This window comes from Prenolepis imparis, unplaced genomic scaffold (genome assembly GCF_030444845.1).
Source record: "Prenolepis imparis isolate NDT839.2.m4 unplaced genomic scaffold, iyPreImpa1.0 SCAF_7, whole genome shotgun sequence".
NCBI classification, from domain to species: domain Eukaryota; kingdom Metazoa; phylum Arthropoda; class Insecta; order Hymenoptera; family Formicidae; genus Prenolepis; species Prenolepis imparis.
This window is the reverse complement of record NW_028141165.1, coordinates 5,969,339-5,993,071: the sequence shown is the minus strand read 5'-3', so window position 1 is coordinate 5,993,071 and position 23,733 is coordinate 5,969,339. Positions and strand designations below refer to the sequence as shown.

The following is a 23,733-nucleotide window of genomic DNA, read 5'->3' as shown; positions in this document are numbered from 1 at the left end:
AAATAATCATGTCTGTGTAACATTTAAAATTTACTATATTAGTGATAATCTTATTCCCAGCAAAAGTAATCATTTTGACATCATTTCGATTGATTTTTGCTTTATATCAGTTGTTTTTGTTAGAACAAACACTTGTGTCAATAACAACATCTTATACACTGCAAAATCCATCATCAAGCTAGCCAGCTTTTATTATCTCTCCAAAATATTTAATCTTAAAAAAATTTTTCTTTCTTCAAATATTACAGCTATGTTGCATATGTGATGTAAAAAAATTAATCGTATTTTATTTATTATATTTATTATATTCATATATTTATTTCATGTATCACTTTAGCCATTCTTGTTCTTCTAGGAGTTTCTAATTTTAACACGAAAGTTAAATAAATATGAATACAAAGGTAATAAAAATAATTAAATAAATAAATGTGGCTTATACACAGAGAAAAATAATCGTACACTTGATACTCCTGTGTCTAATGTATTCTTTAATTTACTTATATTGTTAAAGATTAAATACGGATTGTGACACTGACATTATATATATTCAATGATAATAATCAAATAAAAGAAGTATACTATCAAAGAACTAAAAAATGTGGCTTATAATAAACAAAGAGATTTATTGAGCAGTTGTAATTGCATCAAATAAAATCTATGTTAAACATAGTGTAAAAAATAAAATTATAATTAGGAAAATATCTACAAAAATTAAATACAGTAGAATTACCATACGAATTAACTGTAAAAATAGATTCATATATTACACAAGTCTTATTGATAATTGACTATTAATCAACACATTAAAACATATATAAAAAATATGTACACTTTTTATTAAAACAATTTTAATATTAATACAAAAAGAGTAATATTAATATTAAAAATATTAATAATACATCAAGATCTATTTTTATATTTAATAGTCACTTAAAATTTCAAGCTAATATTAACAATTGTGTATTGGTCATTATTATTAAAAAAATTAATAATAAATGTTAATATTAGAACTCATATAAGAAATTAGTAACAAATTAAAAGTATTATAATTAATATTAAGGTTTTGTAAATAATAACAATAATATTAAAAATAAAAACATTAAATATAACTAGAAAAAAACAATAAAAGTAATTAATATAAAAAATAGCATACTAGTAATAAAAAATAAGAGCAGAAAAAAAAGAAATATAAAATTCGTAATATAAATAAATTTATATATATAACAATTGCTATTTTTCATTTACTCATCGAAACGTCATTTATGTTTTATTTTGTTCATAAATATAATGCAGAATAGTATTCCTGGCGTTTAATTTGAAGCCAACGTATGTTTAATTTATATTCAATATCCATAATTAGTTCTTTTACTCTATTATTAGCAACGAATTCATATATCTAGAACAAATTATTTCGATATTATGCATCATAAAAAATAATATTTACAATATTATTCTTACGCGACTAGTAGGGCACAATATTTTATATTTTTATATTTTTACAGTTACTTATATTTAATATGAATAAAAGATATATATTATGTGAAAAGATACATATTATGTGCGAACTATATTGAAATAAGTAAGCTTAATCAAAAAAGAGGCTAATATATATATGTTTTATATGGATTTATAAAATTTACCTTATCAAGTTGTACTTTCGAATACGAATGGTTAATAAGATTAATTAATGTTACGAGCGTACTTATTTCTCTAAATAAATACAACAACAAAATTATAATTAGTATATATAACAAAAATTTGTATTATTGAAAGCAGTATATATTTTTAAAAAATGTTATTTTACCTGGGTTTAACTTTTTCAAAATTAGATAATATGTAATTAACCACTTCATTATTTTTTGCATGCTTTGCAACAATTAAAAGAAAAATATTAATACGATCGATAACTCGTAAATTTGAAAAGAGTTCATGATGAGCTGTTGTGTTAGTAATTTCTTCATTTCGTAGTATCGATTTAATCACCTCTTCATTTTTAATGCAAGCTAAAGATTCTAACAAGTTAAGAGTTTCTTTTCGATCATCAATAAAATAAAAATATTTAAACAGATATATTGCTTTAAACAATGTTTCATTATTGTTCGCATTTATACCGTAACAGAATATTAATTTCTTCCACCATGGAAATATTCTAAGAAAAAAAGTATCAAATAATTTAGAAAGTTATACACAAAATATTTAAAAAATATTATCTTAAAGAAAGCATGATTATAAGAAAAATTACGTGCGAGGACCGAAATACTGCATCATTTGATGTTGAGCTGCTTTTATGCAATTAGGAAAACCGAGAGTACATGCCCATTTTACGGCTTCTTGTCTCAAACGCTTAGTAAGATCATTGTCGTTAGGATCTTCCTGATATCCTATATGCGCAAGAAGTCCACCTAATATATCGTTTATAGTTCCCTAAAGTGTAATGAAAATAAAAGTTTTATGTTGATTCTTTTTCAAAAACAAAAGCATAATATAATATATGCAAAATATTTCAAACTTCGCGAAAAGAAATATTATAGTAAAAAAATTCTTGATACTTAATAATGAAAGTGTTGGGTTTTTTAATTTTAGGAGTTTTGTGTGTGTGTGTGTGTGTGTGTGTGTGTGTGTGTGTGTGTGTGTGTGAGAGATAAGGGTTAGCCAATTAAAAATTTAAATGATTATTTTTATTACTATACAATTTTAATCACTATTTTAATAATTATTTACATAAATATAATTATATATATATATATATATACACAATATATTATATTTATATAATTATATGATTAAAATTATATAGTGATAAAAGTAATCATTTAAATTTTTAATTGGCTAACCCTTACATCTTAAAAACTACTCCTATAATAAAAATCCCAACACTTTATATAAATATAATTATACAATATGTTATATTTATATTTATATAATTATAATGAAAATTAACTGTTATTTATAAAATATGTTAAAGTAATATAATTTTTTTACGAAATATATTACTTCAGTTTTTCTACAAAATGTTTGTGAACATTAAATATAAACAAATATTTATAAGAAAAACAAATAATGTATATGAAAGAAATATTGATCTTATAGAAGTAGATAAAATATAGAATCAACTTGTATGTAATCTAAATTATACATTAAAAAGGTTTATTATAAAAAAGTACGTTTGCAAACTTTTTCAGTATAAATAATATTACAAAGAAAGATAATAAAACTTTTTTATATATTTATATATTTTCTAAACAACTTCACAATTATGCGTTTAATAAATAATTCATGTTTTTTATATATATATATACACACACACACACACGCAATGACTTTACACTTCTTATTGTTGAAATCTAATACTATTTACATACCTTAATTTCTTTGGCTGCTTCGTTTGAAAGTGGAAAAATACTTGACATATGTTCAATAGCTTTAAACATGGGATACCATGCTATATAGTCTTTCTCTTGATGTAAATAAGATGAAATTTTCCAAAATATATGGTAACTAAGTCGACCTGCTATTGCGAGATGAAACGAGTCATCGATGAGTTTAGCACGATTAAGAACATGTATTTTTGTGTACATCTTAGATTTCAGATAACTCACTAGTCTTTTCCAATTTGCGATATTATAATTGATACGATAATATCCTGTCGTGAAAAAAATTAATTCAGTCATATATAATTTTTTATATGTAGATTTATTTAAAAATATTGAATAGGAAAATAAAGATTTTATTAGAAAATTGTATAAAAATTATAGAAAGAGGATTGAAAATTATATAAGTTATAAATTATAAATAAATATTTTTTTACAATAATAATTGAATGAATAAAAATAATTGAATAAAATTTTGTGAAAAATTAAATTGTGCAATACAAATTTTACATAAACTAGACAAAACAAGCGTGCACTACGCGCTCGCCATTTCTCAATTTTATATAAAAAAGAATGATATTGTTATATAAAGTTTGTTTAAACTTGATTAATATTTTTTGACAAAAATCAGCTGATAACTGTCAAAAATATTAATCGAGTTTAAAGTATTATAACATATTATTTAAAACATATTATTATGTTAATTTTTATAAATAATATGTTTTAATACTTTAAATTCGATTAATATTTTTGACAGTTATCAGCTGATTTCTGTCAAAAAATATTAATCGCGAACAAAGTATATAAATATATATTATAATATATTATATTATTTACAACATATTATAATTAAAATAATATTTTGTAAGTAATATAATATATTATAATTCTTTATCCGCAATTGATATTTTTTGACAGAAATCAGCTGATCACTGTTAAAAATAGTTATCGAGTTTAAAGTATTATAAAATATTATTTAAAATACATATATTATTATTTTAATTTTCATAACATATTGTGTATGTTATAATGCGAAATAATAAGATTATTCTAACATATGTAGGTATTTTATTTGTTATAGGTAGCATTGCGATACACAGTGCGATTCACGCGTCGTGTCGGGAGTGCCGTGTAAAGTGTCGCGCGTCGGGAGTGTCGTGTAAAGTGTCGCGCGTCGGAAGTGCCGTGTAAAGTGTCGGACAATCGTAATTTTATTCGTGTTTTCGCGATTGTCGTGAGTGCTACGAAGGAGCAATCGAAAGGACGATCGAAAGGAGGAGCAGGCTCTGGGAGGTATCGGGCGACAGCGGGGCAACTGCGAGTATGCAAAATAAAAATTTTTCTAAACTGCATTATTTATGAGATATAAGACACACACACACACACACGTACACATACATATATGTATATATATATACAAAATTGGAATATTTTGTTTTCAGATCAATGTGCTGTGTACTACAACTCCGCTATTCTACGTATCGGTGAGTGAGAAATTGTTTATTTTATAACATTTTTATAGCGGTAATGGGGGTGTATAATATGTTGAAAATATTAAAGTAGTATGTTTTAATATCTCATCTGCGATCAATATTTTTTGACAAAAATCAGCTGATAATTGTCAAAAATATTAATCGAATTTAAAATATTATAACATCCCTTTCTAAAAGAGGCATGTTAAATCGATTCTCACAAGTATTGTTGCATCTTTTCCGCGATGCTGATTGACTGTTTCGATTCGCATTGTGCGTTATGTTGAAAACATCGAGAGACTGTCATCGCGAGGATTAGTAGTTTGATAGTTTGTCCAAAATAAAATTAATCAAAATAATAATATGTTTTAAATATGTTTTAATACTTTAAATTTGATTAATATTTTTGACAGTTATCAGCTGATTTCTGTCAAAAAATATTAATCGCGGACAAAGTATATAAGTATATATTATAATATGTTATATTATTTACAACATATTATAATTAAAATAATAATATTTTGTAAGTAATATAATATGTTATAATACTTTATCTGCGATTAATATTTTTTGATAGAAATCAGCTGATAACTGTCAAAAATATTAATCGAGTTTAAAATATTATAACAAATTATTTAAAACATATTATTATTTTATTTAATTTAATTTTGAACAAATTGTCAAACTGCTAACTCTCACAATGACAGTCTCTTGATACTACAAATATAATGCACAACGCGAATTGAGACAGTCAATCGGCATCGCGGAAAAGAGGCAACAATACTTGCGAGAATCGACTGAACATGCCTTTTTTTAGAAAGGGATTTATTTGATATAAATTTAAATTAATTCTGGCTGCTTTTTTTTGGAAGTTGATTCTGATCGAATTATTTATAAAGTAAAACTTATTTTTTGAACTCAATAGAGCAAAATATTTATATCATACTTTATCATACATTATTGTATATTTATATAAAGTGTGACATGCAACTTGAGTATTTATAAAATAATACGAATAGTATGCAAACTATAATTGATATATATATATACATATATGCCTCGATTATGAAGAATAAATCCAGAAGCGTATGTACATAATACATATTTAGCAATATTTACCAGCTTGTTGTACATCGACTAATATCCATTCATCTACTTCTATATTCTCCAAAGGAATTTTGTAAAACGGAAGAACCGTTGGTTTAATAATTAAGAATTTCTCAAGAGAAGTCCATTTAGGATTCTGTCGTGCTGTAGTAATAGTTAAAGGTATCCACCAATGATTCTCAGGCAACATATAGGGATCGTCTAGTAATATTGTCACTAGAGAAAGTCCATTTTTGTCGATATTACGATCAGGTTCATGTTGGTTTAACCTCAGTACAGGATAATGAGCTTCCTTTGTCCAAACATTCATCATCCGTGCTATACTAAAATTTTTGTGTTTTTGGTTTGGCGATTCATCATAGGCAGTTTGCATAGCTGTCCAGAAATCGTCGAGAGTTGCGGATCTATTTTCACTAAATTTATAAAAATTAACATTGTTGGGAGTAAAAATATTAAATACATTTTACGAATAAAATGTAATTTTACTATCTAATTTTACACACACAATATATTAAGTTATAATATAATTTACATAAATGCTTTCTTCTTTAAAAATATAATTTTATTTCTCTTAAACAAACTTAGTTGAGAATAACGAGATACAATTAAAAATGGGAAAAGTGAATGAGGGAATAAGGCCTTCTAATAAAATGAATGTATTAGGTAAATTAAAGTAGATAGAAAAAATAGAGAAAAATTGAATAAAGAACAAATAGAACAGCAGGAAATAATACATGGAAAAGCAAATGATACGAATAAATGAAGAAAATAGAATACAGGAATTATTTTATAATAAAGAACAACAATATGAAGGAAACATTGTATAATAAGGAGGAAAAAATAAAGAAAATACATTTTATACACGCAACATATTAAATTATTATACTTATTATGTCAGGTTCTTCGATATGTAATTATAATATTACAATTATTAATTAATTACTTACTCGGTGTTGAAATATATTTTCAAACCCTTTCTAAACACGTCATCGGAAATAGTATGTTGTAACATGCGCAAAATTGCAGGCGCTGTAACGATCCACATTAAAATATGTAATTAGAAATGTTTAAAATATATTTTATTTTATTAAAATAAATTTTAGCATTTATAAATACATGAATGTAACTGATTTTTGTAGACAAGAGAATTAATTTTAATTATACTTATTTTCTTTTTACTTTTAAACTTATATATAAATAAATTTCAGATAAAAATATCAAATGCTAGTCTTCTTTTATAACATTTACGCGTTCAGAAATTTATGCGTGAACAATAATATAATTATGTTTATTTAACTTTACCTTTGATGTAACGAAAATAAGAAACAACTGAATTAATTTCTGAAGCAGTTTTGACGTTCCATGTAAGAGGTTTCATTAACTCGTCTAAATGAAGAGATTCATACCGAATTTGAACTGCATATAAATCCATTATCCGGGAATTTGGTAAAATCTAGAGATAAAAGAGTTTTGATCTTACTTAATATTAATCAAATATACATATACCTATATATAATTTAAATTAAAACTTAGTTATATATATTGTAGTAGTATAGCTCGTTATTATTGTAAATAGATTTATAATTTTCAAATATTAATCAGTTTAAAAATACATACAGTAAACTTTTACAAATTCACGAAATATATTCTAACAATAAATTAAACGTACGTGCCATTTTTTGGCCTAATAAGATTTTAATAGAAATTGAATAGAATTAAATAAGACACATCTTGTGTTCTTCATAGAAAATACTTTACTAGAAGTATAAAAAATTTATAAGAAAACAAACCTTATTGAGAGCTTCCATTTCGAGCAATACAGCAATACCATCGTTCAACCAAAGAGAAGACCACCAAAATGGGTTGACCTTATAACTAAGCCACAGTTGTATTATTTCGCGTGCTACTAAACTCGCTATCTCGATTTTGTGTACAATATGATCTATTTCTTCTCTATAGGTAATATCGGCTTTTCTAAAAAGTTGAATCCTTATTATATAAGTACGCATTTAATTGTTTTATATTTTAATTTACATTTATATATTAAAAAATTTTTTAAAAATATTTATTAATCTATAATAATTAATATAATTAATATAAATATTAATTAATTACTTACTCGGGTTATATAATAATTAATATAATCTATAATAATTAATATAATTATGTCAAAGATTTATTGTTAAATAAATATGTTTTATTTAAACAAAAATAAAGAGAAAATTTGATATACTTTAATAAATAAGGAATTTATCTTAAAAAATTTTTTAATACCTAATACGTTAATTATTTCATATAAGCTTATTAAAAAAGCATATAATAAGTGCAATAAATATGTTATTAAATTACTTTCTTTAGCTTTTAAAATAAAAATGTATATTTTCTATTTTCTTATATAATTCATTTTTTTCATTTATCTGTATATAAAAACGTGTTTAAATTTTACAAGATAAATATGTTTACTCTCCGAAAATATAAACATATTTCTCATTTCTATTCTTCTCACATCACATTATGAATCGTATATAAGTGGGCAATGAATATGTTAATAATTTTTCGTAATTACATGTATTACCTGTAAATAACGTATCCCCTTTTCGGCATTATAGCATTCTTGGGCCAATTATTAAGTACAATAATGTCGAAGAACTTATCATCTTTTACATTATTCCATTTGGATATCCAATGTGATATATTATCAGCAATAACTGTTGCAAATTCTGTATATTTAGACTCAAAACTAATATATATATACTCTTTGCGATTTAACATAACTTTTACATCTGATGTGATCGATTTATTGAAGTATATAGGATGTATCAGGGAATAAGTGGGTATTTTAGGAGTATTCTTGAAGATACTCCATATTTTATTTTTCTTGTTTATAGCATACTGCATTGGTCTTACTGATGTATTCGAAAAAGAAAAGTAATGAAAATCATGTATTAAAGCAAGACGAAAAATAGCCTTAAAGTTCGGTTCGTCCCAACATGGAAATATATGTCGAGCTCCAATAGCTTGAGAAAATGCTATAAACAGCGACCACCTACGACATTTTAACGATATATCTTAGTAAATAAATATTTTTGAATTATTAATAGAACAAAAATATCAAATATTGTAAAATGTACGGCATTTACTTTACACATTTGTATATGTGTATTTAGAAAACAATTGTCAGGTTTTCATTAGCATATTATTATATTTTTTACTATAACAAATAATAATATTTTTGCAGTATGTGTGAAAGTATATAATAATAATAATATTTTTGCAATAATAATATTTTTATATATCCGATAAATAGCTTACATAATGTTGGTTGTAAAATATGACACGTAAAATAAGCTGGAAATGTTTAAAATTTGATATCAAATTTTTTATTTGTAACTCTAATATGTATTTAACAATAAATTCGAAAAATTTTTAATTTACATTATAATAAAAGAATGAGATAAAATAAGTTTTTGCTTGTTGAAATATTAATTCATTGTTGTTATATAGAGATATTTGATTTATTTTATTTAAATTTCTAAAAATATTTTTGTATGCTATTGAAAAACTATATATTTTATTAGTGATATTTCATTAAGTGACATTTTCGAGTTATGATGACAGTATTATTAAAAGTTATTTGTGAAAAATAACAATAAATTGTATATATAGCATCTTATATATAATAATATATTTGTAATATTTTTCTTAATATTTAATCACCTTGTGTCTTGTTTTGTTGTAGAATTGAAAGTTTCTAGATGAGATATTAGTCTATAAAAATTTTCCTCGTTATTAAAAGTAGTCTTAAATCTCATTTTCAATGTGTAATTTCCTCGTGGTAGTTTTGTATCGAAGTGAAGAACGAGAATGTGCGATGCATCACTATACGATTTTTTCCTTAAATTACGTGTTAAAACACATGATGTATTATTTATTGTCGTATCTATTATTGGTCTAAAGATACATGTTGTATTATCTGATGTATCGTTATCTGTATTATCAGAATGAAGGAATAATGCGTAATCACGTATCTTTACATAAGGTCTTTGTACGTGGAAATCTATAGTCCTTGTTGGATGAAGGATCATTAAATCAATACCAATTTCCCCATCAATAGAAACGTGTTCAGTGTAAGATAGATTTATCCAGATGTCATAGTATGTCGGTATGATATAATTCGATAAACGATATTTATTGGTTACGTTGATGATGTCCTCCGGTAAGAGGTCGTCCGGTAGACGATAATAAGTTGGCTCATCGATGGAAATAAATGGAATTGTATTGTTGGAACGGTGATCAGCTGACGCGTAGATGAATATTAATCCGACATTTAATAATAGTATTAGGAATATCATGGCCGCTTTTATTTTAGATAACTGTAAAAATCTTTCATTATTTTTTTTTAAAGTACAATTAGAACGCAAGAGGGAAATGCATGAATGAGTATAAGAAAAATTATAATTACTTTCATCAAAAAGGTATATAATCCAGAAATTTTTAGAATAAAAATTTTCTTACAAAAATCTTAATACATAACGTAAATAAGTTTGTGAGTTTAGCCTAATTACATTTTAATCACATTTGCGCTAACAATATAGTTCATTTTCGCGACTTATATACTTTTCGTAATTCTAACTTTACTAGATATTCTGCAACAGATGCTGCGCGTTACGCGCCATAGACAGACAACCAACAAACAATATAAAACTAATGTCATGTAATAAAGTACGTTATATAAAGGGAAGAAACAGAAAAAATACATTTTTTAAAATTAAATTTAACTTATTTTAATTATATATGGTTTTCTGATCGATATATGCTATGTACAAATTATTACTAAAATAACAAAGCTATAAAATTGCGAAAAATTTACAGCTTATATAAATATTACTCTGTTATTGATGATAAAATATCTATTAAAAGTAGCACCTATAATTATTCCAAGTTCTTTTATTAATTTATAATGAAGCAAAGGAAAATATGTAAAATATAAAGTTAGTCGTTTTGCGGCAAATTGAGATTCGTAGATATGATCGGGATATAAAGCGGGATATGTTTACCAATATATGACACCTTCAAGATCTGTTTATGTAATTCATTTTCTGAAATAAGTATACATTAACCGAACGAAAAGCAAAAAGAACATGAAGCAAAAGAACATCGAATTTCTCTCAATTTACACAGAAAACCAAAAAAGGTGACTTAGCTTCGATGATTGTGACATACATATGTTGTTTAAGGGGATTACTCTAAAAAACTTTCAAAAGTTTTAGCTATCGATTGTTTATTAAAAAGTTACTAATGAATAAAATTGACAATGCAAACTAATATCAAGATATAAATAATTTATTATTACATTTGATTGAGATTTGATAAAATATTGATAATTAAAACTAAAATCAAGCGTTTTAGTTATACATATTCTCAAATAGATAATATAAAATGAAGAATGTGTGCGATAATAAGGCATAAAACTGCTAACAAAATTATAATTTATGTATTAAACTAGTCTTTACATTTAAATTGTAAATTCTTTAAAGTTGAAACTATAGGTATGTATGCATATTTTGTATTTAAAAAGATTATATGTCAAGTATTTTTGTTTCTCATAACTCACCCTGTATATGGATAATTATGCTCATTCAAGTATTTCTCTGCAACGATTAAAGCTAGTTAACTCATCATTATCATCAAAAATTATTAATGTCAGAAGGATATCTATAGTCGCGCGATCTTATCACTTGAAGAGACTACCGAAAACTGACAATGCTTGGTATTATAATAAGTACGCAATGTTATAGCTTTTAAGGTCATTAACGAATGTCTTGCTGATGATAAACACAATTGAATGTCGATATATAAAAATTCTTTTAAATTTGAAATAATTTTTCTCACATAACTGAAATATTGTTAAGAATTTAAGGGCTCTCTATATATTAAATATATATTTAAAAATAATTGATTTTTGCTATAACGCACCAACATCCGCGTTCGGCTCTCATAGCCAATTTATTTCTAAATATATATAAAATACTGTTCTTCAAAAGTACGCTAACTATTGAGCGATTTGTGTATTTCGTATTTTTTTTGTTTTCTTCATAAAAAATACTTCCTGTTGCTTATACCATAACTCAATATATTACGTATAAAATTACTACAAAAAGGTAAACATTTACATAAAGAATTTTTTCTTTCTATATATTATTCGACCGATTTACAGATGTTAATTAGATGAGATTATCGATTAGCATTAACTTTAATATATTTTCATTAGATGATCATATATTTAATTTCTATTTTCATATTCAGTTGTTATATTATATTAATAAAATATTAAATATAATCACAATTATATATTTAGACATAAATGAGCTTCATAATGAACAAAATTTATCGATTTATCTCTAAAATAATTTTAAAAAATACAGATATTATTTGAAAGATTGAAAATGAAGCTTGTAAATTAATAATTTTTTTGAATATTTAAAAAATTTTAATTTTAATATAATTTGTATTTTTTCCTTAAATACTTACGGAGATGGAAACAAAAGATTTAAATATTCAGCATTATATATAAATTATTATTTATAACTTTAGACACATGTTGCTAGGCTATACAGACAGAAATTATGAATGTTTAATACGTGCCATGTGAAATAGAAGAACAGAAATTATTCGAAAGAAAATTAACTTTCTGAAATATTTATCGCGAATTTCTCTATCATTTCTTCTACAATACATATTACCTAGATGTTAGATAGAGACAAAATACGATTTTAATATCTTGCAGATAAGATGATTTCTTCATGTTTGGTTCTCTAGACAAAAGATTTAAACATTTTGCATTTCAAGAACACGCATTACGGACGATTTTAGAAATGATAAATAAAACTTCGCTTTTTAGATAGAGAATCTCATTCTTTCACATTCTGTTTTAAAGCCCATTTACACAATTAAACTTCAGTTCAACCAAAACTATGGTTTTACCAAAATTAAAATAATATTCTAGAATTTACATTTATATTACAAAGATTATAAATATTTTTCCAATAATGTTTTATTCTTTCTTATTTTATTGCAAGAATTATGTATAAAACATAGTATTATAAATGTTTTTACTTAAACTTACTGCTAGAGCCAAACATGAAAACAGTAAATTAAAAATGATACTACTGCACATTGTTGCAACATGTTGTAATTTCGAACTTGAATGAAAGATACAGTAAAGTTAATCAAAGAAATAGAAAAAGATAGAAGTTCTAGAAGAATTTTTACTTTCTCTATTTTTTGTATTCTCTTTTTAATAATAATTTACTTAATTTAAAAGTAATTCTCAACAAATGGCAAATTTAGTCTCCGATATGGCAATTTTAATTAACAAATAAAGAACGTGTCGTAAATTTATGAATGTGTAGTGCATTCTAACTAGAATAGAAGAGAAGGTATATTATCACATCTAAAATATATTATATATTTTAAAAATATTGTTTATTTTAGTAATAATAATTGTATTATTAAATAATATCTACAAATATTAAAAGGAATAAAATTAATACATGATATATAACTGTACAAAATGGTTTATAATATTGCTACTTAAATGTAATTCAAATATAAAAATAAAATTAAAAAGTTATATTACTAGTTTTATTTGTCTAATAACTCTAATATATTAATAATCAACAAATATTAGCATAAAAATAAATATATATATAAACTTCTTTTTAAGAATTTTAATATTACTACAAAATTGTGTACTAATATTAAAAATATTATTAATATATTAAAAATATAAAAATTAATAATTAACGTTTGCTTTCAAATTTAAAATTAATATTAACAATTTTATTTTGGTCATTATTATTATTATTAAAAAAGTTAATAAGAAATGTTAATATAATTATATAAAAAAGTAACATAATTAAAAATATATTTAATATTAAAAATTATTAATATTCTAACAATAATAATAAAAATATTAAATATAATTAGAAAACACGTAAACAATAAAACTAATTTATAAAAACAAGACAAAAAATAATGATATAAAAACTTTTCATAATATGTACAATAGTTGCAGTTGTTATCCTTCATTGTCTCGTAAGAGTTGGTCATTCAGATTTTATTCTGTTCAATCTCATAAAAGTATCAGATAATCATTGTATAGACTTTTAATTTGAAACCAACGTGTTTTTATCTTCTGATGAACATTCACATGTAGTTCTTTCAGATTGTTAAGCACAAATTCTTCTATCTAAAAGAAATTATTTTGACATTATGTACGTTAAAAAATGGGATTTTATGATATTGTTCTCGCGTGCTCTTTTAACAAACCGCAAGTATTATAGTCTTTTGTATATTACATATAATTTTTTTTTACATAATTTGAAGAAGATATATGTATAAAATTTTAAAAATAAATTTATATAAAAACCTGATTATATAAGAGGCTGGTATATAAATATATGTTTTACGTGGGTTTATAATATTTACCTGTACAAGTTGTGCCTCAGAGTACACGTGATTAATAATATTAATTAATACTGCAACTGTACTGATCTCTCTACACAAATAAAACAGCAAATTGTATATTAAATACATATAACATAAACTTTCATGATTATGAAGAGAGTGTATATTTATAAAAAATGTTATTTTACCTAGGTTTAAGTTCTTCAAAATTAGATAATATGTAGTCGAGCACTTTATTATTCTTTACATGCTTTGCAATAAGTAAAGAAAAAATTGTAATATGATCTCTAACTTGTAAATTTGAAAGGATAGGTATTTCAGAAAGATTTATATCTTCTCCCTTTCTTAGCATCAATTTGATCGCTGCTTCATTTTTAGTGCAACACAAGAATTCTAAAATTTTACTAGATTCCTTTGGATCAGGTATATTATGCCAAAACTGTAATACTGTTGCCCACATGTCATATCTCTTATCCATACCGTGACAGAATATCCATTTCTTCCACCACGGCAAAATTCTAAAATATATATATCAAATAATTTAGAAAATTATGCGCAAAGTATTGATAAAAATGTTATCTCAAAAAACCGTGATTATAAAAAATTACTCGTTTTCAAAAGAAGAATTAATATGCCTCATCAAATAATAATTGGTCTGATTCAAGCACTCATTGTAATCGAAAACACATGCCCATTTTGCGATCTCTTGCTTCAAACACTTAGTAAGATCATCATCTTCGGGAGATTCCTCAAAATTTATGTCCATCGTAGTTATTACAAGAAATAAATGCTGTACAACTTGCTAAAAATAAACATATGAATTTTGTTTATTATTTTTTTAAGAACATAACAATGACAACATGATCTAGAGCAACTGTTTACTAACATATTTTTTAAACGAATAATTAACAATAGAAAAAATGGATGAAAAAATTGAATAACATAATAATTGAGATTTTTTTTCGTAATAATGTAACGTTAATGGAATAATTCAATTAAAATTGCATAAATTAAATTTTATAAATAATCTGTGTATAAAAATAATATAATAAATGATGAAGACATGAGTGTTGTGCGAAATATTTAAAAGTTTATATATGTATATTCTATTTAAGAAAAAGCTCAAATAGTTCGTGACACAATAAACATTGTGTATGTATAACAATTTTTTATTAAGATTTATATATATTTTTTAACAATATCAAGATGCCATGCGTACAAAATTTTATGTAGTAAAGTTTATATAAATTACTTTGTATAAATTATTAAATGTCAATTTAAAGTGATAATTTTTTATAATTCTGTTTTTAGTTTATAATTTTTCTATAAAACTACTTTTTTCATTCTTTGTGAAATGTTTATGAATTTTAATCATGGCAAATATTTGTGTGAGACAGAGAAAATTGATATGTAAGTAAAATAAACCGACATTTTAAAGTCGGATATAGTACTACATACATATATGAGATTTAACATTCAATGTATAAAACTAAGTCATAAACTTCCTTCTCCGTTTTGTCTTCAAAAATTTTTATATATTCAAAACCTAATTAAATCTGTGAAAAAGACAGCATTTTTCGATTACTTATATTTTATTACCTTATTAATTATCTAACAATAGTCGATTGAAGCTGATTTTGTGTACGTAAATGCAATGATCTTATAAATAATATTTCTTATTGAAAAATTTATTGATATTTACCTTGAATCTTTGGACTTCTTTTCTTGGAAGTGGCAAAATTCTTGATATAAATTCAAAAGCTTTGAACATGGGATACCATACTATGTATTCTACTTCTGTCGTTAGGAATTTTGACATTTTCCAGAATATTTCGGAATTAAGTTGGCCTGCTATCATAAAGTGGAACGCATCATCGATTAATTTGGCTCTAATTAAAGCAGGCAATTCTATTTGTTTATAAGGATTTCTAAAATCTTTAGGAACCAAAAGATGTATAATCCTATCCCAAATTGGAACATCATAATTGACACGGAAATATCCTGTAGTATAAAAGAAATATTACAAGTTATAATATAATTATAATTATAATTTTATAAAGTTTATAAAATTTTGAATTTATCAAGAAATTTGGTCGAATATCTATAACTTTTACTTTTTTATATTTATTAAACAACTGTACTATAAGAATTGTATTAGAAAGTTGGCAAATTATATAAAATTAATTAATTTGTAAATTATTTTTTATTACAAATTAATTGCAAATTATTAAATTCATATAAAATATTATTTTACAATAACAATTGTGTATTTCCGTAAAGAAATTGAATTAAATTGGCCATTTTTGTAAATTTATAAATTTCTTTTTCTCTCTCTCTCTACATATTTTATATGACATTTTATTGAATTTTATTATATTCATGTAAAGGGTGTGTTTATATGTTACAACTTGAGTTTTTCTAAAATAATATAAGTATAGTGTAAACTATGTATGTAACAAATTTTCGATTATAATATAAGATAAATATATAATGATATATTTCTTTATAATATGTACCAATTAGTGGTAAGTTGAGTAAACTTTCAATAATTTCTTCTTCTTCATAATTTTCAAATGAAAATTCGAAAATTTTCATTGATTTATATGAAGTATGTAGCCATATATTATTATAAAGCGTAGTAGAATCCCATAAATCTTCAGTAATACTAAAGGTTAAAGGTATCCACCAATCATTCATTTGCAATATATTAAAATTTTCTAACAATACTATGATCTTCTTAGTTGTCTTATGATATTGTTTTATTTTTAACACAGGATACTGCGATTGCGTTGTCCAAGCATTCATTATCCGTGATACGTTATTGAGCTTCATATATTTGTGGATTAGCGATTCATTATTTTGAGCAATTTCCATAGCTGACCAGAAATTGTCGAGACTTGCAGCTTTATATTTACTAAATTTATAAAATTCAACACTATAGATAAACATCATGATACAAATTTTTATCAGATAAAATTTTTACTTATTTAAGTAAATTGTGAATACACATAGTGCACGAAGTTATACAACTTATATATATGTTATTTTTTTATAAATTTTATACAATTTTAATTATTTATATTATTTTATAATTTAGTAAAAAGTAACGATATATAATTGTTGAACTAACGTTGCAATTATTACTTACTAGGTGCTAAAGTATATTTTAATACCATGTTCAATAGTATAATCGGAAAGTATGTTTCGTAACATGTTCAATATTGTAAATGCTGCAATAATCCATGTTATTTAATATAATTAGAAGTATTTAAAATAAATTTATTTTAGAACTCTCATAAATAAGTAAACATTATTGATTTCGCAGAGAAAAATTAATTTAAATAATTAAACTATACATATTTCTATTTATTTTTACAACAGAATTGTATATTAATTAACTAGAAATAATTTTGCAAATACCACTCTTTTGTGTTTTTTAATAACATTTTTGTTGAAAAATTTATGGGCAACAATAAAATTATATTTAAATAATCTTACCTTTGGCATGATGGGGATATGATAAAAGTGAATTAATTTCAGAGGAATTGCTGATTTTTGATGTGAGAGGTTTCAGAAAACCGCAATCCAAATGAAGAGATTCATATTGATATTGAAATGTAAACAAATCCATTATTTGAAAATCTAGGAAAATCTATAGGAAGTTAAAAACGAAAAGTTATGATTTTTTAATATTACACAAATAAATATTTAATTACAAAAATACATGCTCGTATTAGCAGTACTTATTAACATATCATTATTATCGAAAATGTTTTGCTCTATGTTTAAATATTAAGTACAGAAATATAATAAAATTTTTCCAAGCTTATTCGAAATAATAGAAATTATTCTAAATTCAACTGTATAAAACCAATTCTCTAATCGATCTAATAAGAATTTATAGAAATTGAATAGAATCTCAAGAATCACTTGAGATTCTCAAGTGATCTACACATCTTATTTTTAATAGAATGAAGAAAATTTATAAGAAATATAGAAAGATATATTAGAAAACAACCTTATCGAGAATTTGTGTTCCAAGCAACATAGAAATACCATCGTTCAACCAAAGAAAAGGCCACGAGGATGGGCTGATCAGATTAGCAAGCAATTGTTGGATCATTTTGAATGCTATTAAACGGGCTACCTCTATTTTGCGCATAATAGGATCTTTTCCTTCTTCATAGATAATATTGGATAAGCTACAAAATCGAGTTCTTATTATAAGTATGCACAGTTTAAATGTATCACAATTTAATTATATTACATTTATATATTATTTTCAAAAAAAATTAATCTAAAACTATACGTGCGCCGAAAATTTATTGTTAGATAAGCAGGATCTTGTTTTTAATAAGTATAAAGGATAAATTATCATGTTACTATTACTTTATATGTTATACATTACTTGTTAAAGTAAAATCTTATGCATTCCGTTTGATATTCTTAAATAATTTAATTTTTTCATTGATTTAAGTTATATATTTTAAATAAGTAACTAAATTATACATATATGTACAAGTTACCTATAAAAATTAAGCCCCCAGTTTACCATAGCATTGTCTGGAAAATTAGGAATCGCAACATGTTGCATTTGTTCAATATCTGTTTCGCTAAACCAGGTGGAGAGTAAATTGTTGATTTCTGTAGAAATATTTTGTGCAAATTTTAAACGAAATGGTGTCAATATGGTGTCTGAAACAGGAATAGGAAAAGGATCGAACACCGTAAACGCCACGAGATAAGTAGAGATTACAGGAGTAACTTTGAACATTATCCACATTGTAGTATTTGTAATCGGATCTACTTTATACGCCGGCATATTCGATAAAACCATGTGATTTGAATGATGTTTTATTGCAATGCGAAAGGTAGCTGTTAATTCCGATTCATCCCAACATGGAAATATTTGCCGAGCACCAATTCCCTGGAAACGTGTAGCGGCCATCCACCTATAACATTTTAAAAACATAATTTAATTAATGAGAACTTTCTAAACATTGTTGACACAAAAATATTAGAGAGTGTAGAATGTACAGCATTCGTTTTGCAAATGAAATTTATATATAAGTATTTATAGAATAATTTTCAACATATTTAATTTGGATGTTCACATTACATGGATTATTATGTCATCTATATTTTTTATATCATGTATTTGTATAACATATATTTGCAGTATTTAATATACATATTATATAATATGCTTAAATAATATGCTTAAATAATATCTTAAATAATATATGCTTAAATAATATCTTAAATAATATATGCTTAAATAATATCAGTTATATAATAATATGTAAAACATAAAATAAGCTAAAAACAAATTAAAATTTACTGATATTAAAATTTTTATTTAATTGTATATATAATATTTATCTAACAATAAATTCCTAAAAGATTTTTAATTTTTATTTGTAATAAAAAACATGCAATAAGTTTTTCTACGATAAAATATTTATGCACTGTTGTAATATATAAATAAATTTAGTTATACTTTAAAAATTTTTTTATAACAACGAAATGTGTATTTCAATAATTTTTTTCATTGTGAAATGTTCTTTATCGTACATGTCTAAAGTTTCCGGCATGACAATATTATTGAAAGTATTTTATAAGAACTATATAATAATGAAAATTGTTTTACATTATATAATAATGTAGTTTTAATATCTGTTAATATTCACTCTTTTAATATTTACTTTTTCTCTCCTTCTGTGTTTATGTACGTTGTTTGGAAGAAGCTTTTCGTTTCGTCGTCTACATTGCAATCAAATTCCATTTTCAGTGTGTAATTTCCTCGTGATAGTTCTTTAAAGAAGTAAAGAACGAAAATATGCGCTGAAGGATTGTATGACTTTTCCACTAGATCAGTTCTTATTACATAATCGTTCGTTAAGTTAAATCGCTGAAGAAATATGTAATTACGAATTTTTATATAAGGTCTTTGTGCATGGAAATCTATAGTTTTCGTCGGATGAATGATCCTGAAATCGATACTGATTTCTCCGTAGATAGAAACTATTTTGTAATCTTTCACATTTGATAGATCTAGCTTGATAAAATAGTACTCTGGTATTATGTCGTTTGATAAACGATAATTAGTGATGTTGGAGACATCGCGCTCCGGTATTTTATCATCCAGTATACGATGTTCGTTAATGTTGGAGGTTTTTTCCGAAAACTTGTCGTCTATATAAAAAGCTATTGCGTTGCAAAATACTAGCCTGCTGATTAATAATAGTATTAGGAATGCCATTCCAATTTTTTTAGAGAAAAAATTTCTGTAAAAATGTTATATCTTTTTCGTGTAAAAGAAAAGTGTATATTTTATACAAAATAGAAACAGACACGGAAAGTTATTATTACTTTTATTAAAAAGATATATAATTTATTTAGAAAAACACTTAAAGATTCCAGTAAAAAATTTTAATACGTAATATGTGTGTAAACATTTCTTTATTCAGATTAAACTTGTTCACACATTTCCGCTGCTTATGGCTCATTTTTCACTAATGCAGTTAAAATACAATGAAATATAATAACATTGATATAGATATGCAACCAATATAAAATTGATGTTTAAGATCTTCTTAAAATTATTTTTTATTATAATCATATTAATTTTTTTTTATATTTTTTATATATTATATTAATTTGACAAATTTGATTAAAGTATATTAGCATTTACAAATACAATTTAAAAAATATAATCAAATTATATATGTATAAAGCGATTATATATGTACATAGCTTAATATTCAATTCTAATAAAAAATTTTTAGTATTACAATTTTTTAAAAACAATTCATGTACGATAACATAAAATCGCTAACATAACATTTGTTTCGACATATTTAGTCTTTGTTTTAGAATTGTTTAAATTATGTAGGTACGTATTCTTTGTTTTTCAAATATAGATTTAAAAAAAAAGCATTACACAAATAGGACAAAGATACAGATCCAAACACGTGGATTATATTATTTTTTAATCGATATGCTGAGGATGATCCAAAAAATGGCTCGAAACATTCAATATAATTTAAATTTATTATTAAAAAGAGATTTGTTCTGTTTCTGGACTTACCTTATATATTAATATTAAAGTATTTCTTTGTCACAATTAGTTGCAGTCATTAATTCAGTGTTATCAAGAATTGCTAATATGAAAAGATTATCTATATAATAGTGTGTAATCATCGCTCGGACAGATCACCGAAAACTGTCGATATCTAATGATCTAGTACGCAATGTCATGTATGTAAATTTTAAGACCGTTGACGAATTGTTTGTTGATTGTTGTTTCGTTGATCGAAAAACATAATCGAATATCAATACATAAGAAAGATAAATAAACTTACATATTTATAAATTTAACATCAGTTTTCTTTTATTTATTAATTTGTTTTTCTCAAAAATGAGACACACGTATTTACAAAAAAAATTATTCCATATTTTTATACTTTCTACTTCATAAAAAAACATTTCTCAACAACTTCCAGTACACAACTCATCAACTGCATCTTATATAAAATAACATGTTAAAAACAAAAAAAATTATTTTATTATATATACATATATTGTTTAATTCTACTAGAACACTACAAAGCGCGCGCTTCGCGCGCGCCATTTATTTCCTTCACCTATACAATATAAGCTGCGGTCGAGAATGTGCTACTAATATGGAACAAAGATAGAATGATGTTTCGAATTATTCGTAGCGCATTCTCGATCCACAGCTTGTACGTTAATTACATATTATACAACAATTATAATATTTATCTTTTCATCTTTTGGTACCATGCAGACACCAGCGTACAAATTTTTTAAATATGATAAATATAAAATAAGGATGCGTCGACAGGGTCCGTGTCAAAAAATCTATCCATTTCTAATATTTTAAGACGAGCCAAAAATTCATCGATTATACATTTTAATAGTACATTGATTACAGAATCTTTTGGTACCAAGCAGACAACAGCGTACAAACTTTTTCATTTGCTATACATAAATTAAGGATGCGTCGCATAGGGTCAGCGGTAAAAAAGTATCGATTTCTAATATTTTAAGACGAGCCAAAAATTCATCGATTATACATTTTAATGGTACATTGATTACAGAATCATTTGGTACCAAACAGACACCAGCGTACAAATTTTTTAACTTGATATACATTAAATAAGGTTGCGTCGCATAGGGTCAGCGGTAAAAAGTATCGATTTCCAATATTTTAAGACGAGCCAAAAATTCATCGATTATACATTTTAATAGTACATTGATTACAGAATCTTTCTGTACCATGCAGACACCAGCGTACAAATTTTTTAATATGATAAACATAAAATAAATATGCGTCGCATAGGGTCCGCGTCAAAAAAGTATCAATTTCTAATATTTTAAGACGAGCCAAAAATTCATTGTTTATACATTTTAATAGTACATTGATTACAGAATCTTTTGGTACCAAGCAGACAACAGCGTACAAACTTTTTCATTTGCTATACATAAATTAAGGATGCGTCGCATAGGGTCAGCGGTAAAAAAGTATCGATTTCTAATATTTTAAGACGAGCCAAAAATTCATCGATTATACATTTTAATAGTACATTGATTATAGAATCATTTGGTACAAAACAGACACCAGCGTACAAATTTTTTAACTTGATATACATTAAATAAGGTTGCGTCGCATAGGGTCAGCGGTAAAAAGTCTCGATTTCCAATATTTTAAGACGAGCCAAAAATTCATCGATTATACATTTTAATAGTACATTGATTACAGAATTTTATGGTACCATGCAGACATCAGCGTACAAATTTTTTAATACGATAAACATAAAATAAGGATGCGTCGCACAGGGTCCGCGTCAAAAAAGTATCAAATTCTAATATTTTAAGACGAGCCAAAAATTCATCGATTATACATTTTAATAGTACATTGATTACAGAATCTTATGGTACCATGCAGACATCAGCGTACAAATTTTTTAATACGATAAACATAAAATAAGGATGCGTCGCACAGGGTCCGCGTCAAAAAAGTATCGATTTCTAATATTTTAAGACGAGCCAAAAATTCATCGATTATACATTTTAATAGTACATTGATTACAGAATCATTTTGTACCAAACAGACACCAGCGTACAAATTTTTTAACTTGATATACATAAAATAAGGATGCGTCGCATAGGGTCAGCGGCAGAAAAGTATCCATTTCCAATATTTTAAGACGAGCCAAAAATTCATCGATTATACATTTTAATAGTACATTGATTATAGAATCATTTGGTACCAAACAGACACCAGCGTA

At 24.5% G+C, this 23,733-nt stretch overlaps 3 protein-coding genes across 3 annotated transcripts; all 3 read right to left on the bottom strand.

Moving 5' to 3' along the window:
- Nucleotides 1-328: 328 nt before the first annotated feature.
- LOC145938173 (aminopeptidase N-like) lies at nt 329-10,062 on the bottom strand. The gene is made up of 8 exons (XM_083041606.1): nt 9,668-10,062; nt 8,706-8,996; nt 7,741-7,924; nt 7,253-7,403; nt 3,363-3,655; nt 2,243-2,424; nt 1,984-2,149; nt 329-361 (listed from the first exon to the last, which is right to left on the bottom strand). The coding sequence occupies exons 1-8, from the start codon at nt 10,033-10,035 to the stop codon at nt 329-331; spliced, it is 1,668 nt and encodes a 555-aa protein (XP_082897732.1). The 5' UTR covers nt 10,036-10,062.
- On the bottom strand, nt 5,484-6,975 carry LOC145938892 (puromycin-sensitive aminopeptidase-like). The gene is made up of 2 exons (XM_083042766.1): nt 6,898-6,975; nt 5,484-6,363 (listed from the first exon to the last, which is right to left on the bottom strand). The coding sequence occupies exons 1-2, from the start codon at nt 6,960-6,962 to the stop codon at nt 5,949-5,951; spliced, it is 480 nt and encodes a 159-aa protein (XP_082898892.1). The 5' UTR covers nt 6,963-6,975; the 3' UTR covers nt 5,484-5,948.
- A 4,022-nt stretch (nt 10,063-14,084) lies between the features above and the next one.
- Nucleotides 14,085-20,681, bottom strand: LOC145938172 (aminopeptidase Q-like). The gene is made up of 8 exons (XM_083041605.1): nt 20,494-20,681; nt 18,972-19,371; nt 17,918-18,071; nt 16,122-16,420; nt 15,028-15,221; nt 14,608-14,937; nt 14,441-14,510; nt 14,085-14,201 (listed from the first exon to the last, which is right to left on the bottom strand). The coding sequence occupies exons 1-8, from the start codon at nt 20,679-20,681 to the stop codon at nt 14,085-14,087; spliced, it is 1,752 nt and encodes a 583-aa protein (XP_082897731.1).
- Nucleotides 20,682-23,733: the final 3,052 nt, after the last annotated feature.

Excerpts from the sequence above, each read along its gene's own strand:
- LOC145938172 (XM_083041605.1), bottom strand. The coding sequence starts at position 20,681 with ATGGCATTCCTAATACTATTATTAATCAGCAGGCTAGTATTTTGCAAC. Across the intron at positions 19,372-20,493 it reads TCAAACGACATAATACCAGA|GTGGATGGCCGCTACACGTT; the intron begins GTACTATTTTAT and ends AAAATGTTATAG. Across the intron at positions 14,938-15,027 it reads AATTCTTCTTTTGAAAACGA|AATTTTGCCGTGGTGGAAGA; the intron begins GTAATTTTTTAT and ends TATATATTTTAG.
- LOC145938892 (XM_083042766.1), bottom strand. The coding sequence starts at position 6,962 with ATGTTACAACATACTATTTCCGATGACGTGTTTAGAAAGGGTTTGAAA. Across the intron at positions 6,364-6,897 it reads AAAATATATTTCAACACCGA|TGAAAATAGATCCGCAACTC; the intron begins GTAAGTAATTAA and ends TTATAAATTTAG.
- LOC145938173 (XM_083041606.1), bottom strand. The coding sequence starts at position 10,035 with ATGATCCTTCATCCAACAAGGACTATAGATTTCCACGTACAAAGACCT. Across the intron at positions 8,997-9,667 it reads ACAACAAAACAAGACACAAG|GTGGTCGCTGTTTATAGCAT; the intron begins GTGATTAAATAT and ends AAAATGTCGTAG. Across the intron at positions 7,404-7,740 it reads AAATGGAAGCTCTCAATAAG|ATTTTACCAAATTCCCGGAT; the intron begins GTTTGTTTTCTT and ends TTTTATCTCTAG.